The 19,652-nt window shown below is 44.2% G+C and overlaps 1 protein-coding gene across 3 annotated transcripts in view; it reads left to right on the top strand.

Annotated features, from left to right (window-relative positions):
* The window catches only part of LOC139264313 (catenin delta-2-like), a 1,401,072-nt gene that overhangs the window by 1,004,008 nt on the left and 377,412 nt on the right, over positions 1-19,652 (top strand). For all 3 annotated transcript variants that reach the window (XM_070880575.1, XM_070880576.1, XM_070880577.1), the window contains one exon: positions 7,349-7,543. In XM_070880575.1, the coding sequence (XP_070736676.1) occupies positions 7,349-7,543 (195 nt within the window). The remainder of the gene's footprint in view (positions 1-7,348; positions 7,544-19,652) is intronic.

Below are 19,652 nucleotides of genomic sequence, written 5' to 3'. Positions count from 1 at the left end.
AAATCCAATAAGGAAGTCAGGAGGAACTTCTTTATCCGGAGAATGGTGAGAATGTGGAACTCACTGACACATGGAGCGGTTGAGGTGAATTATGTATTACATAGAATTTTATAACACAGAAACAGGGGTAATGAATTCTCGCCACACTCTGAGTAAAGAAATTTCTCCTGAATTCCTTATTGGATTTAGTAGTGACTATCATTAATTAATAACTCCCAGTTTTGGACTCCTCACAAGTGGAAACATCCTCTCTATGTCTACCCTGTCGAACCCCTTCATAATTTCAAAGACCTCTATCAGGCCACCTCTCCAGAGAAAAGAGCCCAGCCAATTCAGTCTTTCCTGACAGTTAGTTGTACCCTATCAGTTCTGATATCATCCTTGTAAATCTTTTTTGCATTTTCTCAAGTGCCTTTATAACTGTTTAATAATATGGAGACCAGGGGGCCAAAATTGCCCCCGCGCCCCGATTGGGGGATGTAACCTTCTGGGGCCGGAACATTTATTGCCCGGCCCAGACGTCCCGCAACCGGCGTGGAATTGGGCTTTGCGCCCCTGAGACAAGGTAGAGTGTTGTCTCAGGCGCTCCACCTCATTGGAGGAGTGCTCTCGGGGCGGCAGTGCAGCACTGAGTCCAACGCCATGCTGAAGAGGCCTGCGCCGACATACTACAATGCCCTTCCCCTAAAGGTAGTGCCGGGCTGCATGGTGGCAACCCAGTTGAGGCGAGGGCCATCATTGTCGGGCCGACCAAAGAGTCGGCTGACAAAATAAAATGGCGGCCTGGGGCACACACGGCCTCCCCTTTAAAGGATGCCCCAGCGGCGAATGCCCGCCAGCTTTGGGCCCCGCGGCCCACAGGGCAATTTCCCCCGCAGGGCGCAAAGGGGTCGGCACACACGGCGATGATATCATCACCTGTGGCATGCCAGCCCAGGCACTAATCATGGGGCGCGGTGCTACCAGCACATTGCCCCAAACACCTCCGGGGCAATTTCACACGAGGTGCTACCACCAGCCACCCCCGGGCAAAAAGGCCATTGCACCCCATTAGTGCCTCCCGGAGGCGCTAATGGGGGCACAAAAAAGGGGCAACTTTGGGCCCAAAACTTTTCACAGTACCTTAAGTGTAGTCTAATCAAGGTTTATAAAAATTTAACATAACTTCTCTGCTTTTGAATTGTATTCCTCTGGAAAGCAACCCCAGTGCTTTGTTTGCACTTAACCTGTGTTGCTACTTTTAATGATTTGTGAATTTATACCCCTAGATTGTGTCTCTATCCCATTTAGACTGTTATTTTGCAAGGTGTACGTGGCCTCCTTATTCCTCATACCAAAATGCAACATATTATTTAGAATATCATAGTTGCATTTCAGGGAAATCTAGATAAATACATGAGGGAGAAAGGAATAGAAAGACATGTTGATAGGGTGAGATGAAGTAAATAGAGTGGGAGACTTGTGTGGAGCATAAATACCGGCATAGACCTATTGGAACAAATGGCCTGTTGCTGTGCTGTAAAATTCTCTGTAATTTTTTTTAAAGTAGCAAGCAAAAGTGGCTTATAAATGCAGTGCTGTTGGTTCAATCTGGGTTGGTAATTGCTTTAACTCCCTTACGTGGATCTTCTCACTGTGTCGGATAAAGGGCAGAGGTTAATGTTTTGCTGCTATTGTGTAGAATGTTCTTTATCAAGTCCCGTGCGTCTTTTACATTCTTTAATATTAGCTTCATTATTGTACAGCCAGAGTTGTTTTTTTTATCGTAGTTGTCTCTATTATTTTAACATTTAATTATCCAGCTTCAAAGTTTTTTATCCAGCCTTCCTGGTTATACATATACTATATGTTGTTTTTTACATATACTAGTTGACATCTGTTTCACATCTGTTTTCAGTTGTTGAATCAGTCGATAGGTTAAGATTGTGTCTGATTAGGTTGTACAGCGGATCACAGTACGCTGTGCTTTGGAATGGGAGAGGAGGGTGGGGGGAGTGTGCCTGTTGGTAATTGACAGCGAGCTCGTAATTTCAAACTTATTCTCTACCTCTGTAACCTCTTCCAGCCCTACGACCCACCGAAAACTCTGCATTCCTCCAATTGTGGCTTCTTGGGCATCCCCGATTTCTTTCACCCCACCATTGGCAGCTGTACCTTCAGTTGCCGAAGCCCTAAGCTCTGGAATTCTCATCCTAAACCTCTCTACCTCTCTTTCCTCCCTTAATACCTTCCTTAAAATCTCCCTCTTTTCCAAGCTTTTAGTCACCTGGCCTAATATCCCCTCATGCTCAGCGTCAAGAGGCCTGGCTGAGAGTGCAGCAATTATTCGGCTGGTTCTCCTGACCAGAAGAGGGTGGTGTTGCATGGATGGACAGTACTACCAAAATAAAATGGGAGTAGAAGAACTTGTATTTATATAGTGCCTTTAAAGTAGTAAGACATCCCAAGATGCTTCACAGGAGCCTTATCAAACAACATTTGAGATTGAGCCACATAAGGAGATATTAGGACAGATGAATAAAAGCTTGGTCAAAGAGCTAGATTTTAAGGAACGTTTTAAAGGAGGACGGAAAGGTAAGAAATGCAGAGAATTTTAAGAAGGGTGTTTCAGGGCCTCGACATCTGAAGACGAAGCCAATAGTCATAGAGTCATTACAACACAGAAAAAAAACTTGCATTTACACGGCACAGAAGGAGGCCATTCGGCCCATTGAGTCCATGTCAACTCTCTGTAGAGCAATCCAGTCAGTCCCATTCCCCCTCTCTATCCCCGTAGCCCTGCAAGTTTATTTACTTCAAGTGCCTATCCAATTTCCTTTTGAAATCATTGATCATCTCCGCTTCCACCACCTCCAGGCAGCGAGTTCCAGGTCATTACCACTAGCTGCGTAAAAAAGTTATTCCTCACATCCCCCCTGTATCCCTTGCCCAAAACCTTAATTATGTGTCTCCTAGTCCTTGTACCATCAGCTAATGGGAAAAGCTTTTCTTTGTCTATCTTATCTAAACCTTCTTATCTAAACCCGTCATAATCTTGTAATGGAGTCCTGAAAGTTGGGGATGCACAAGGGACCAGAATTGGAGAAGCATAGAGATCTCGTGGGGTTGTAGGACTGGAGGAGCTAATAGAGATAGGGAGGGGCGAGTTCACGGAGAGATTTGAAAACAAGGATGAGAAGTTTAAAATCGAGGCATTGCTGGACTGGGAGCCAGTGTAGGTCAGCGAGCAGAGGACTGATGGTTGAGTGGGACTTTGTGCGAGTTAGGATACGGGCAGCAGAGTTTTGGATGAGCAATCAAAGAGGTTACTACAGAAAGAGCACCAGATCCCCGGTGTTATCCAGGGGCAGAGAGCGGGGTGCAATGTAGTGGCACTAAAACAGCGTAGGAAGAAGAGGAAACCATCTGGGCCCTCATCTGTGCTGGTGTTGGGCCTCTGTGCCAAGGAGAAATGGACTAGCAAGCAGCTCCAAATATAATGGGCTTGAAATTGCATTGCCTAATGCTAGCAAGTACATTATTCATGTGTCCATCTAAAATTCCTCTGTCCATTAGTTTAGCTTCAGAATTAAACCATTTGTTTTACTGTGCATAATTCAACACCTAAAGAAAGAAAAAGGAAACTTGCATTTATATAGCGCCTTTCACGACCTCAGGACATCCTAAAATGCTTTACAGTCAATGTAGTACTTTTAGAAGTGTAGACATTGTTGTAATGTAGTCAGTGCAAAGAGGAATTTCGATCTTTAATCATTTGCTCCCACAATGGAATTTCAAGGCCAACGATCACCATATCTGATCATGAAGCTCCTTTCTCTCTCTCTCTCTCTCTCTCTCTCTCTAAGGATACCTGTCTTTTTCAGGGTAGTTCAATCATTACCCGCCACATTATCTGTGCTGTACCCACGGAAACTGACTGAAACTGGCTCCGACCCACATGTGCCAGCCTAATGCAGCGAGGTTATAATTTGCTGGCAGAAGTGTCAGTTCCGCTGACTTGACCCATTTCTTCTGAGCGTGTGCCCCTTTCTACCCAAGTATCCACCTGCCATGTGCTTGGTGCCAGGGCTAGAAGCTAAGTGTACATTCAGCTATTGAAGCATTGCAAATAACTTAATTATCTCTATGGGAGGCACAGAAAAACATCCTTTGAGACAGCCAAAGTAACTATACTGCATTGAGGGAAAAGTAGCCCCTGTTGGTCATATTTAATTTCTAGTATAGTTTGGCATATTGCTTGATTATGAGTCAGAAGGTCATGGATTCAAGTCTGGCTCCAGGAGTTAAGCGCGTATTCTAGGCTGACATTCCAGTGCTGCACTGTCGGGAGGTGCCGTTTTCTGGATGAGATGTTAGAAGGCATAGAGTTGGTGGGGAAAGGTTGGGAAGGTCTCTTGAATAAAAATGCTTTTTTTCCCAGTCCAGCCAATATTAACTTGTGGCCAGCTCACTCAAACCATCTATCCCAAAACCAAACAAGTAGCAATCTGGTCAGGCAACTGACTGCCCACCTGTGGCTGGACACATTCCCATGCCAATATAAGTGATGCTCTTCCATCACCCTCTAATCTTAGAGAAAAATGTAACATGCTGAGGCACATGAGCAAATGTTTTGTGCTCAGTTTTGGACACCGCTCCTCAGGAAGGATATATTGGCCTTGGAGGCAGCTCCACCAGAATGACACCAGGGCTTAGAGGGTTAAATTATGATAACTACTGACATAATTTGGCTTATATTCCCTTGAGTATAGGAGATTGAGAGCTGATCTGATCGAGATGTTTCAAATGGTGAAAGGATTTGATAGGGTAAATACGGAGAAACTATTTCCTCTGGTGGTGGAGTCAAGAACGAGGGGACATAATCTTAAAATTGGAACCAGGCCGTTCATGAGTAAAATCAGGAATCACTTTTTCACACAAAGAGTAGTATAAATCTCTCCTCCAAAAGGCTGTGGGTACTAGGGGACAATCTGTTGGGTAAGGGTATCAGGGATATGGAACCAAGGTGGGCAAATGGAGTTGAGGTGCAGATCAGCCATGGCCTAACAGAGTGGCGGAACAGACCCAAGGGGCTGATTGGTCTACCCTTGTTCCTAACATTCCTATGTTCCTAAGAACCTACTGCCACTGTGACCTACATATCACTCCTTTAACAGTCAAACACCCGGACCAACAGAACTCACTAATTCTACATTGCAACAGTGACTACACGTCAAAAGTATAACATTGGCTGTAAAGTGCTTTAGGATGTCTTGAGGTAATAAAGGGTACTATATAAATGTCAATCTTTCTTTTTATTGGCAAGTCTCACCATTTCCCTGCTGGGCTACAAGGAACACTTCTGTGAGGTTACAGGAGGATGGAACAGATAGGACAAAATTAGTCAGTCAGAAAACAGCCGAAGAGATCCCATCGTCCCAACTAATGGAAAAGAAAGGCCTCAGAACATGAAGCTGTGGAACAGGAAACGTACAATACAATAAATTAATGCAGTGGAGCTAATTACTGCTGATTGTATCTCGCTGTCGCCTGTGATGCAGAACAGTGCTTTAAGGACCCCTATAGACGCATTTTCCTTCCTCCATACTCACAGCTCTAGCTCTCAAGTCGAGGCTTTGGAATTGAGTCTTTAAATTGAGATACTGTTTGCTGCAATTGTAGTTACTGGGAGCCTCCTTCAGCTGTTAGTGGGTGATGACCTTCCTCAGAGTTCATGTTAGGGTTGGAGCTCATCATTGCATCCACATTGTACCCAAGTATAATTTGAAAATAGGCTTTAAGTCCAAGAAAAGGAGTAATCATTTGCATGAAATTGTTTTATCAAAGCCTGCAGTGTGAATTAATTTGCTCCTACTATAATATATATTACAGAAGGTGAACAGACTTGGGTTGTCTCGGTTCTGCTGACTCTGTTCCAGTGTCATGAATCGTGTATCAGTTGACCCTTAATCCATCTAACCAATATTGGCAACAGAAGATTGACTGCACACACAATTACTTCTCATCCTCCAAAAACAAACAAGCACACGCATGCACATACTTGCTTTGTCAAACTCATATTTTCTTACATATTACTTTCTTACATCCACTTTCTCATGCACACACACCATTTATCTCTGTCTCTCGCACGCACATGCTCTCTCACACTTATACTTTCCTACACATGCACACCGTTTTTCTCTCTCTCTCACACACATACATATTCTCACACATGCACGCATACACTCTCACAACTGCATGCGTGCTCTCTCATGCATCGTTTCTGAGTCTCATGCATACTCTTTTCCTCTCTCGTACATTCTCTCTCACAGATACATAAATACATACGTGAATATATACACACACCTGTACACATACACACCTTTCAAAATAACTAGGCGATATCCCTGATGGTTTAAAGTGTTTGTGTGTTTCAGGATGGTGAATTCTGTGATCACCACAGTGGGGTGAAACACTTTCCATATCAGGCAGCCAGTTACGGTGTCAGGCACACCTAGGTCAGCTATAGCACAAGCGATTTAACTTGCTCGATTCTGCCTTGCAATGCCCCTTAACCAGAGCTGCATGCACTGCGCCAGTCTGATTGTCCATCTTCTACAGCCAGCACATTGTCCTGTTTCTTTGTGATGTAGCCAGTTATTACTGATTTATTCAATTGTTTTTGCCCCCAGCGGGTATGTGCAGCTCAATTTACTTTTTAAACTACTTTCCTCCCTCCCCTGGTTCAGGTTTCCCCAAAACTACGATCGAGTGACTTGCTTTCGTGTTTCTTCCAGTGTTGCTCCTCAGTCAGCCTGTAAAGGGTGCACAAGAACAGCCTAGTGAGGACTGGTCTTCTGAAACTTGCTGTCCACGGGGCAGCATCTGCCACCTGTTTGCCCGCTTCCCACAGCAGCATGGCTAAAGTCAGTCTGTCAGGTGCCAGCCTCTATCTGAGTACCCCATGGCACTAATTAATGAATGGCAATAATGGGCTGCCCACTTTGCTACTTATGTCACTAAGGGCTGTCTCATTCCAGTTGACTTTGTTCCAGTGCCATGAATCATGTATCAGCTAATCCATCAATCCGATGTCTCCAATCGAGGGTAAAACCGGGTAGGATATAAAACGGGCAACCGATCCAATCTCATCGGATAGCCGTGGACGGGTTGGGTTAAAATCACCTCCCCTCCCCCCAAGGATTGTGATCACATCTAATTTCCCAACAAAATTTAAAAGGAGGCCTCACCCTCACATCCAGCGGAGACCTGATCTGACATGTCTCCCGGTTTGCAGAGTCACAAGCGGTTCAGCTTTTTTTTCTGCTTATGTTGAACTCTCAGTGTTGTTTTCTCTTGTGCATCACAGCCAGCTCCCGTGCCTCCTACAGCAGCCAGCACAGCCACCTGGGCCCAGACCTGCGCCCACTGCAGTCTCCAGAGCATCACATCGACCCTATATACGAAGATAGAGTCTATCAAAAGCCCCCAATGAGGAGCCTCAGTCAAAGTCAAGGAGATCCGCTGCAGGCATCTCTTACAGGGACATATCGAACTAATACAGGTACAGTGACATGTGTAATGCTGTCGTGCTTGTCGTCGAGGTGGTCTCTATCACGCTTTATTGTATTTTAATGAGTTATACTCTTGCTACTCACCACCGCCCCCACATCTTCACATGCATCGTAGCTCCCAGTTAGAGATTTACACATAAAGCAAAGAATGAACTTGCATTTATATAGCACCTTTCATAATCTCAGGGTGCCCCAAAGTGCTTTACAGCTAATGAATTATTTTTGAAGTGTAGTCACTTGTAATGTAGGAAATGCAGCAGTCAATTTGCGCACAGCAAGGTCCTACAAACAGCAATGAGATAATGACCAAATAATCTGTTTTAGTGATGTTGGTTGAGGGATAAATATTGGCCAGGATACCGGGGAGAGCATCCTTGCTTTTCTTTGAATAGTGCTGTGAGATCAAGGTTGTCCACTTGAGAGGGCAAATGGGGCCTTGGTTTAACATCTCATTCGAAGGATACATGGCAGATCACTAGAGATTTGATATGAGGGATGGTATTTACTGTTACTTATTGTCCTGCGGCAATGTTCCCCCTAACTTTTTGGCGTGCATGGCCCCTTTAAGAGGCTGCATGGCCCATTCACAGATTAATGCATGCGCAAAATTTAACATTGAAAAAGCCGGTTCCAGGCTGTGCGAGACCGACAGGGAGCTGCGCAGCCACACAGTTTAGAGGGAATGTTGTCCTGCAGTCCCTCTAAAATCACGCCCCCGTCAAGTCATGTTTGCTGGCAGTTGGAATAAAGCACTTATTCCGATCTTCAGAGGCATTTTCAAAAGCTGCTGCTGCAAAAATATGACTAAATACGATTAGTTCAGCTAAATTAGTGTGCGGGAATGCTTGCGTTCGCCAGTGGTATTTTCCCTGGCTTGTTCTTTTATTTGGCTCTTCAGTTTTCATGGATGCAGCAGTTAAAGAAGCAGTCAGGAAAAAATCAGAGCCCACAATTACCATTAATTAATTTCTGTCAAAAAATAAAATTGATTTAAAAGTCATTATTATCCAGCGCTGCCTCGGGAATTGAAAACATTAGTTCTGGCCCAATGTATTAGTAATTGAGCAGTCCATACCCGCATAACTGCAGCCCATTTGCTCCTTATAACCCATGATTTTAGTGAAGTTTAAGGTTGCCAATTCTGGTTGGGTGTATTCCTGGAGGTTTCGCCACATGACCATCCACCTCCAACTGCCCCGCCCCCATGTTCTCCCACCATTGCTGGCCCGAAACGTCCAACCTTGCGATTCTCCGCCTTCCCCGCCAATCAAAAAGTGAACGGACTCTGTATTAACCGAATGGATTATTCTTGACTGTCAACAAACAGCCTTTTTCCCCTCCACAATATTTTTATAACTAATCAGCAAATTTTTTCGGAACAGTTTTTTCAATATCCCGATGATTTTTCTCCCGCCGTTGCTCGCAGCAGTGTCCAGGAGATTAATCTTCAGTTCCTGAAGGAAAATCCTGGAGGGTTGGCAACCCTACGTGAAGGTGATTCAGCCACGCGCTGCGAGATGTTAGTTCTCACACAGCTAACGCTGCCTGTTCGCGCACACCGATCTCTGCAGGCTGACTTCGTACATTCTCCCAAGAAACTACAGAATGCCACTAAAGATGATCGCTATTGTTTAGAAAATGCTTCACACAAATAGAGAGCCTGTTTGCTGACCTAAAGCACAATCAAAAATTTCACAGTTCGATCTTTTAATCACCATTCATGCCCAGCAGAATCATGTAACAATTTATAATAACAAAAACTTGCATTTATATAGCGTCTTTAATGTGTTTAAGATGTGCCAAGACGCTTCACAGGAGTATAATCAGACAGAAATTGACACCGAGCCAAAGAAGAAGACATTAGGACAGGTGACCAAAAGCTTGGTCAAAGAGGTCGGTTTTAAGGAGCATTTTAAATGTTAATGGAGATTTTAGGGAGTGAATCCCATGGCTGATCTGCACCTCTACTCCATTGACTTGCCTTCGCTCCATATCTCTTGATACCCTTGCCTTATAAAAATAACTTTCAGGTTCATTTAACAGGTCCCTGATCTGCCGATATGCTCTGAAGAAACAGGCAAACAGTTTTCTCAAATTGAATTGACTTTAGCACAGCATGAATATGAAACATTGACACTGGTATAGCGGAATAGAAGGATATATAGGTTATTAATCTGATGAGTTTGGATGATCTCATCTAAATGCCTTATTGGGGATTGAAGTGGTAATCTCACACTGAGAGGCCACATGACAGCTGGTGTGGAAAATAGAAAAATGTCAAACTGTCTACTGGTGGCTGCTGTCCTGATATTGAAGCTGAGACATGGGCTGGGAATTTCCTCGGAGCTGATCCGGCTCCGCTGACATAACTTTGCTGGAGACCCATTTCAAAGTGTAAGCAGGGTTTCTGGGTACTCCTGAAGGAGCAACTCCAAGGAAATTCCCAGCTATGATGTGTTGGGCAGAGCAGAGGAAGCTTTATTCTGTACCTAACCATGTTATACTTGACCTGAGAGTGCCTGATACTGGCGTTGAGCAGAAGTAGTCCCTGCCCAGCACCAATGTCCCCCAGATTGGTGAGCCCAAATATTTCAAGCATATTTCACAATAAAGTATTTTTTTTAATGTTTAAAAACAAAATTGGGCTACTTATTTAAAGTGATGTAATGGGAATGCTGAATGCTGATGTGCAGAGACACCAATTAGGGAATGTGAACTTCAGAACTTCTGTGTTACAGTCCAGTTTACACATCCGCACCGTCAAGTTTTGCATGAGGGAAAGCAGAGTGCTGGAACTCTCATCAGATTAGCAACCTCCCCTCACCACTCCTAGGCCCCTGTCCCAATACATGCAGGCCTTGTCTTTCATTTTTATGTAATTAGAGTCTCGGAGAAAAATGGGCACCTACACTCGAATAGCCCTCTTCGGTCTTTCTTCCCTTCCTTCGCTTGATTATTTTACTTCTTTTCTTTCAGACTCAGCCATTCCAATGCTCTCCAGGCCATCCTCCCATCTTTCACCCTCCATAAATTTTGAACTCATCCAAATCTCTGCTGCCCATATCTTAACTCGCACAAAGTCCCCCTGTGCTCGCTGATCTACATTGGCTCCCGTTCTGGCAATGACTCACTTTAAAAATTCTCAACATCTGTGATGCACTTTTGCACAAAAATAATGCCCATGATAATAAGCATCAGTTACTCGTCAATAAGTGATTTGATTCTAAGTAAAAGGATCCTTTGTGACCAGCACTGCTGATTTACATACCATGACATGGGACTAGGGTTGTGCAGGAATAATCCATTTCACCATCAAAAAGGTGCCATCCAATGTGTTTTGCCTTACTTAGTTCACACATATGAGTACGATGTCTAGTTTTCTGATGGGTTGGGTAGCTTCCCTATTATGATAGGGCAGTATTGCAGTTCCATGGAGAACAATCATGGAAGTAATGACCTATTTCCCTAGTCAGTGATGGATAGAGTTCGAGAAATAGTCCCCACTCCCTGCCTGTTACTGGCCTTCTCCATGGGAGTCTTCTTCCTATTGCCTCAGAGGAATTGGCTGAGGAAATTTGAAAGGAAAATGGCTGTTCGAGTGCAAGTGTAATATGTGCCTACCAGCGCAATAAGTTTCTTTACTGTCGTTTCTGAAGTAATGCATATGTGATTAAGTGCTTATCAATGATAGTACTTGCCTTTAGAGCTATCCATTGCTTCATCTTTATGAAATCAACAGCTGTGAACTTAGAGTGTGTCGTTCAGTCGCTTTCATGGCTTTTTACAAGAGGCAGAGCTCGTTCTCAAGTGGAGCGCTTCCTCTCAGTTCTCTGCCTCAACATAGTTAGCAAATCTTGATAAAATTCAACTCCAGGCTTCTCAGCTGGCAGGCTACCCTGGAGATGCCACAGATGAACTTTGGATAGACACATTCTTAATACTGATGTGACATCTCCTCGTTTCGTCTGATAAACTATATGATCTCTGGGGTTTCTCTAAGAAGACAGCTGCTATTGCCTCTTCCTCTTGTGGTACTCTCTTGAACCAGAGCTTCAGCATCAGGGCCATAGGTACACATAGCACTACAATCTGGAGCTGAGAACAGTGGTCGGTGGTAACACTGGGAAATCATCTTAACACTTCAGGCGCTTGAGTGAATGAGTATCCTTTACCGTCACTCATTCATTGCACATTATTATTTTTATTGGGTGAGTTATTTTGTATATACAGGTAGGTAGTATAGTGGTGATGCAGTTGGACTAGTAACCCAGTGGGCTAGACTAATAGGGGCCAAAATTGCTCACCATCCGAAATGAGGCGCACCTACCGTTTTTGAAGTGTTCCAGCTGTCCCAATGCATGGGGCGGCCAAACCGGAGAAACTCGGCATTTTGTGCTTTTTTTTTGGAGCGAGGCAGAAGTTGCCTCATCGTGGGGGCAGGGCGGAGTGGCTGTCACCAGCAGGACGGAAGTGGGGGGGGAACAGGGCAGAGTGACCGACGCTGCAAGGGACCTGCGCCACGCTGATGACATCATCGTACTGGCGTGTCACAATGTCTCTCCCCTTCAGTTAAGGGGGAGGGCCGCTGCGAACTCTGCAGCCACTTTAGTGGCAAACACTGGGTCACCAGGGAGGGTTTCGGTCAGTCCAGCAGCCTGGCACCCAAGCGGCCTGAATCTGCGGCCATAATTGTCGACCCAACCTGGCAAAAAAAAAATAACATGGCGTCACCGATAGCACCACCTCCCCTTTAAAGGCGGCCATGCCGCTAAGCCACAGAGAGTTCACCGACAATAAAAGCTGTTGGGGGCACCGATCAGTGGCGGCACCGCTCCCACAGGGCAATTGTGGGAAAGGGGCAATTTTCCAAGAGGCAATTTCACAAAGGGGTCCCCGCCAGTCGGTAAGGGGTCAGAATGTGCACGCCATGGCGGGCAAACGGGCAGAGCGGTCCCCTATAACGCTCTAAACCTGAGGATGGGCAATTTTCAAAATGGCGGTCCCTCCATGGAAACTCGCCGGCCATTCCACACCGACTCAAGGCCACCACTTTCAGACGGCCAGAAGCCTTATAAAAAGGGGCAATTTCAGATCCATAATTTATAGCACATGAGTTCAAATCCTATCATAGCAGTTTGAGAATTTAAATTCAGTTTAAAATATCTGGAAATAAAAAATTAGTACAGGTGCAACGTCCCGAATCCAAAACTCCGAAAACCGGACATATTGTGCATAGCTGATGGAGTCATCTGGAATCCAGAATTATTGTCCGTAAACTGGACATTTATGAGGCGGTCAAAATGCCGAAATCGGATAGCAAGGGAAGAGGGGGAAACAGATAAAAAGCACATCGCTGTGGGTGACGGGAGTCAGCGGGTGGTGAGGGGTGGAGGATCGGCGGGAATCAGCGAGCGGAGGAGTGGTGTGAATCAGCGAGCGGAGGAGTGGTGTGAATCAGCGAGCGGAGGAGTGGTGTGAATCAGCGAGCGGAGGAGTGGTGTGAATCAGCGAGCGGAGGAGTGGTGTGAATCAGCGAGCGGAGGAGTGGTGTGAATCAGCGAGTGGCGAGGAGCGATGAAAATCGGCGAGCGGCAAGGTCCGAAATCCAGCAAAACCCGAAATCTGATATGAATTCGGTCGAGGATTACGGATTTCAGACTATTAATTTTCTTGTCTGAAATCCGGAAAAGCCCAAAAACTGGCATGGACTCAGTCCCGAGGATTCCAGATTTCTGACGTTGTACCTGCATCAGTAAAAGTGATCATGAATTTAGGGAAGAAAATCTGCCTTACCTGGTTTGATCTACATGTGACTCGTGTCCCATGCTAATGTGGTCGCCTCTTAACTGGCCTGATAAGCCATTCATTTGTATTGAAGGGAGCTCAAGATGGGCAATAAATGTTGGCCTTGCCAGTGCCGCCAAATCCAGAGAATGAATTTTTTTAAATGATCCCACTTCCTTTTTATCATGTCTCCTTAACCCCATGCACCAACAGAGAGGACAGCTGCCAACACAGCAAGTTATTCATTCTTAAAATATGGGCATCACTGGAAAAGCTGGCATTTATTGCCCGTCTCTGGTAGCTCTTGAGAAGATGATAGTAGACCACCTTCTTGAACCACTGCAGTTCATGTGGTGAAGGTGCACCCACAGTGCTGTTCAGTAGAGAGTTCCAGGATTTTGACCTAGCGACAATGAAAGAACAGCTATATATATCCAAGTTGGGATGGCTTCCTTTTCAAATTGTGCTCGTCTGAAATATTTAATTTGCTTATCTGCAAGAAGTGTCTTGCTGTGCCCCCACTAACATTTTTTATGCTCCTCAAGATGAGGAATGTTGATGCTTCGCAGTGCAACCCTTCCTGTTTTAGGCACCCAGTGACTGCACCAAACACTTCCAGGTCACGTATATGCTCCTGTGGATGAGACAGTCCTGCCCTAAGACATCTTCATGGGAATCATCTGTGCAGTTAAGTTTAGAGATTATCATGTTGTACAAGGCAGCTGCCTTTGTACTTGCACAGCATGAAACTATAAGTTGAGTTGAACAAAAGCCTTCTAAGTTGGGCTGAGAGCTTACATTATTTTTCTTAAAACTAATAGTTTTGCATCTTCGATTGTCCCGGCAGCAACAGTTTCGGGATATCTGTTGGAAATTTTCTCAAAAGGTTTTCCGGATTCGGACGCTGTAACTTCGGACAGAGATCATCAGAAGCCCCCATGGATAGACCACATGAACGGGGTTTACCTCCGAAGTTACGACGATCGATTAGGATAACGCTCAAGGAAATTCCCGGCCCTTTTCTTTTCAAGTCGATGTAAACAAAACAAACTCAACGCATCACCGCACAGAAGCTTGGGACCAGTGCTGGTCTTAAACAAGCTTATGATCCTTCCCTTGGATACTGAGAAATGCTGTACATAGCAAAAAGTAAGCAGAGGTTGTGGAGAATTCCTCAGACAGGGAATTACTAATGATATAATTGCACAATTGTTAATTTCAAAGAAGGATGTCACTCCTCCCATTGTCCTTAACAGTTTTCCACAATTTTTGTTTCCCCCCTTATCCCCTCTCTTTATGGCGCCAATTCCTGCTAGGGCAAAGAGGTGGGTCTTAAGGAGGGCCTTAAAGGAGGAGTCGGAGGCACAGAGGTTTCAGGGATGGAATTCAAGGGCATGAGGCTTAAACGGCTCAAGGCACAGTAGCCAATGGTGAGGTGAAGGAAGGAAGGGTGCATAAGAAGCCAGAGTAGGTTAAGAGATAGGGAGGGAGGGAAACGGCAATGGAAAGATTTAAATATATGAGGGAGAATTATAATTTGAGGTGTTAAGCGACTGAGAGGACAGGGGTGATGGACAAATGGGGCCTGGTGTGAGATAGATACGGGCAGCAGAGTTTCCAATAAGCTGAAGTCTTATTGAAGTTTGAGAATTGGATGCCGACCTGGAGAAGTTTGGAATTGTCGTGATTGAAGGTGACAAAAGCATGGATAAGGATTTCAGCAGAAATGGAGCTGAGGTGGCGGTGGAGGCAAATTATATTATTGCGGTGGAAGTCGACAGTCTTTGTGATGGAGAGACTATGGGGTCAGAAACTCAGCTGGGGTTGAATAGGACACTGAGGTTGCAACCAATCTGGTTTAGCCTGACACTGTGGCCAGAGAGGGGGATGGAATTGCTGGTAAGGGTATGGATTATGTGCTGGGAGCCGAAGACGATGGCTTTTGGCTTCCTAATGCTTAAGTGGAAGAAATTGCGCTTTTCACGACCTCAGGACATCCCAAAGTGCTTTACAGCCAGTTAAGTACTTTTAAAGTGTTGTCACCTTTGCAATGTAAGAAATGCAGCAGCTAATTTGCGCATGGCGAGCTCCCACGAACAGAAATGTGATAATGATCAGATAATCTGTTTTAGTGAAATAAAAACAGAAAGTGCTGGAAATTCTCAGCAGGTCAGGCAGTATCTGTGGAGAGAGTTAACGTTTCAGGTCAATGATCTTTCATCAGAACTGGAAAATGTTACAGATGTAACAGGTTTTAAGCAACTACAGAAGCAAGGAAAGGGGGAGGGGACGAAAGAACAAAAGGGAAGGTCTATGATGAGTGGAAGGCAGGAAAGATTGAATGACAAGAACTTATGCTTAGCTTCATTGGAACAGTGTCGGAGCCCAAGGACAGAGAGGCCAGAGTGGAAGTGGAGCGGAGGTTCGAGGAACAGCACTTCATCTTTCGATTAAGCAATTTCAGATCATAACCACCGATCCCATTTTTTCGGACAGCAACTGTTGATGATTCTGCTATTTCCATTTACACCTCTTCCAGACCCATCAATTTGTTTCTTTACTTGTCCCATTGCCACCACCTTTTGCCTTTAACCATCATCCCTTTTGTCATTCAGTCTCATTCAAAATGGTCGTTTTTCCCCCACAAATTACCAACTGTTTTGTAATTAATTTCACAACTTGCTGTGGTGGAATTTGAAGCCACTGTCTTTGGTTTGCTAGTCCATTAACCATCATCACTCAGCTGCCATATCCTCCTGAACAACTGCCATACTCCTGGTACAATACTTCAGATGTATCTGAATTGTCAAATGTCATTCATAATAACACAGAATTTCAACAGGTTTTTTACATTAGTTACAAAGAAAATGGGATTATGAAACTCCCCCATCCCCAGTTTATGTGGAATTTGCTGCTGGTACTTGGTTGAAAAAGAAATAAAGTTGTGCCATCCTACCTGACTTGGCAATTCCCAGTAGCAAAATGCCAAATAGAGTAGTTGCATACCATATAATGATTGACACTGATAATTCCTCAATGGGAAAGCTGCCAATGTTAGTGTCAGTTGGGTAGTCAGACAAACTTTAATTCAGAAAGAACAAGTTTAATTTACTTCTGGAAACAATTTCAGATTAAATCAAAGTAAGTAAGACCAGGAAGCTCGGGGTGGAGGGAAGGGAGTAATGATGAAGGTAAAGTGTCTTCCCTTGATAATTTTACTGATGAACTCGATGTGAGTATTGAACTCACACTCCCCATTTGTATTCATGCCAAGCATTTGGTGAAGTTATTGGTCAGAGGAACATCCCTCTCCCCTCCTCCCCCACCCCCCGCAACTCAATCCCAAGGCATAAAAAAAGAAAAAACAACAATGTTGGGAAAAACGACAGAAGTGTACAATGAGGATATCATTTTTTAAATTACGGAGCTTAGGGCAAGGCCCATATCAAGAGAAATCAATGGAATGAAACAAGATAAAACGAGATGTGTTAGTTGAATTTTGAAAGTCTGTAGATAGAAGTAAAACAAGGATTAATTGGCCATTGAAAAGCACAAAGAAGTATCTTTAAAAACAAACAAACTGGGAATTGGTTTGGACACTGACCTTTCACCCCTAGGACCTGTGCTCAAATCCATCACAGGCTGATGTCGTCATGGTGTTGGTCCGCCGTCTGTATGGTTCCCACGTGAGAGCAGTTTGGTCAGCTCCTGGCAGGAATGGGAACCTCGGTGTGAAAATTTGCTCAACTGGCCAAGGGGCCAGGAAATGGAAAATCTCATAGGGATGTACTTGGTGTTGCTTTTATTGGATCAGGGCTGAAGTCACTTGCTGGGGCAGAGTAGAGGGAGCATTACACTGCTTGATGCTAACACCATGTTCCATTCCTTAGCCAAATGTGCCTCATCTAGATGGACATAAATTGTTATAATAAAAGGAAACAATTTAATAAGTTTGTGAAGCTACAGACACTGTTCAAGGACACTGTGACTGCCTTAGAATTGTTTTTCTTATATTTTTAAATATCTTGTCTGTATATTGTTTCTGTTCTTTATTATGTAGTACATCATGTTCTAAGAGCTATGCTATCTGGTGCTCTTGTACTGCTGATGCTTGCCTGAAATTCTGCAGTTAAAGCTGTATCACACCAATGGAACAAAGTGTTCCTTGGACTGTCAGCTGTATTTATCGAGAAACCAAGGAGAAGGGCCAAGGTCTGTAGTGCAGGACACAACCAAAGGTCTAAACTATGCGTAAAAGTGAAAGAAGAAAGAACTTGCATTTCTATAGTGACTTTCAGGACCTCTCAAAGCGCTTTGTAGTATTAAGTATTTTTTTAAGTGTAGTCACTCTTGTAATGTAGGAAATGCGGTAGCCAATTTGCACACAGCAAGCTCCCACAAACAGCAGTGTTATAATGACGTGATGATTTTTTTTTGTTAAGGGATAAATATTGGCCAGCACACCGGGGAGAACTCCCCTGCTCTTCTTTGAAATAATGCCATAGGAATTTTTATGTCCACCTAAGAGAGCAGACGTTTTAACGTTTCATTCAAAAGACAGCACCTCCAAATATCAGCCTAGATATTGTGTTCAACTCTCTAGAGTGGCATTTGAACCCACAGCCCCCTGGTAGTGGAAATCTAGAACTCTCTTACTCAAAAAGCATTCGTGGCTAGGACAATTGAAAATTTAAAAACTGAGATTTTTTATTGTTATGCAACCAAGGTGGGTAGATGGAGTTAAGATACAGATCATCCATGATCTGATTGAATGGCAGAACAGGCTCCAAGGGCCAAATGGCCTCATCCTGTTCCTATGCTAGCCACAGCAGGAGGGCAGAGATTGAGAAACCAAAGAGCAAGGACATGAGGGGATGACCCCACATCCTACAATGGGTACAATATATTTTTTATATTTTGTTTATGAAAGCTTGGGGCACATGGTTGTGATTCCTTCAGGGGTGTGATAAAGATGAGGGACTTCAGTTAAGTGGAGAGATTAGAAAAGCTGAGATTGTTCTCCTTAGAGCTCAGAAGGTTAAGGGGAGATTTAATAGAGGTGTTCAAAATTATGAAGGGTTTTGATAGAGTAAGTAAGGAAAAACTGTTTCCTCTGGTGGGAGGAAATGGAACATGCCACAAGGGTGCACTTGGTGCTATAGTTGGCTTAATGCTGAAAGATGGCGCACGGCAAAAGCAAAATGATTTCGGCATTCTTTTAGCTGTATGTTTTTTTAATCCCTCTGTACTCATATTTATAGAGCTTACCTAGTAGCCCAGAAAGCACATTCAGAAGCCTGAGTGCGCGTTAAATCTGCCACCTACACGTATATTGTCCTTCCTGATGGAACTAGAAAGGAATGCTAATGAAAGGTGGTTAAGAAATATTATAGTTAAAAATGCCTCCATTTGAACCACAGTAAAGAATGAAAGTGTTAGGTCTTGCAGTGAGAAGAGCTGCAATCAACAATTGACACAGAATTACTCAAGAACAACAGTGAATCACCATGGTTACATACTGTGAGGATTTTCATTGTAAAAGTCACCTTAATGATTCCGTTTTACACCTGCAGATTTCAAATCCCATTAGCGAGATGAAAGACCAAACTCATGTCGCTGGAGGACTCCACATTGATTGCTCAGTTATCTCTATGGCTCTTTGATAACATTCCATCATATTCAGCTTCTTTTGCTTATGTTACTGTTTAATAAATGCAATGGTTTATTCTCACTGTTATGTTCTATTCTGCCCTGCTGTCCCCCTTCCCTGGTTTCAGCCATGGCTCAGTGGTAGCACTCTTTCCTCTGAGGCAGGAGGTCATGGGTTCAAGTCCCATTCCAGAGACTTGAGCACAAAATCTAAGCTGACACTTCAGTGCACTAATGAGAGAGTGCTGCAGTGTTGGAAATGTCAACTTTCAGATGAGATGTTAAACCGAGGCCCCCTCAGGTGGATGTAAAAGATCCCATGGCACTATTTCAAAGAACTGCAGGGGAGGTCTCCCAGTGTCCTGGCCTATATTAATCCCTCAAACAACACCTAAAGCAGATTATCTGGTGATTATCTCATTGCTGTTTGTGGGACCTAGCTGTGTGCAAATTTGCTGCCATGTTTCCTTTGGGATGTCCTGTGGTTGTAAAAGATGTTAAATAAATGCAAGTTCATTTTTTTCTTTCCCCTCCCCCAATTTCTCCCTGAAGGAACTGGCCATGCTGGGGTATGGTTTTGCAGGTACTGGCACCATTCTTGTATATCACCCAAGTGTCCATTCTTCATTTGTGAACCTGGGGGCATGGATGTGATGGCAGGTTATT

The sequence above is a fragment of the Pristiophorus japonicus genome, chromosome 5 (genome assembly GCF_044704955.1).
Source record: "Pristiophorus japonicus isolate sPriJap1 chromosome 5, sPriJap1.hap1, whole genome shotgun sequence".
NCBI classification, from domain to species: domain Eukaryota; kingdom Metazoa; phylum Chordata; class Chondrichthyes; family Pristiophoridae; genus Pristiophorus; species Pristiophorus japonicus.
Note: the sequence above shows the minus strand (reverse complement) of the source record. Positions and strands in the feature narration are given on the sequence as shown.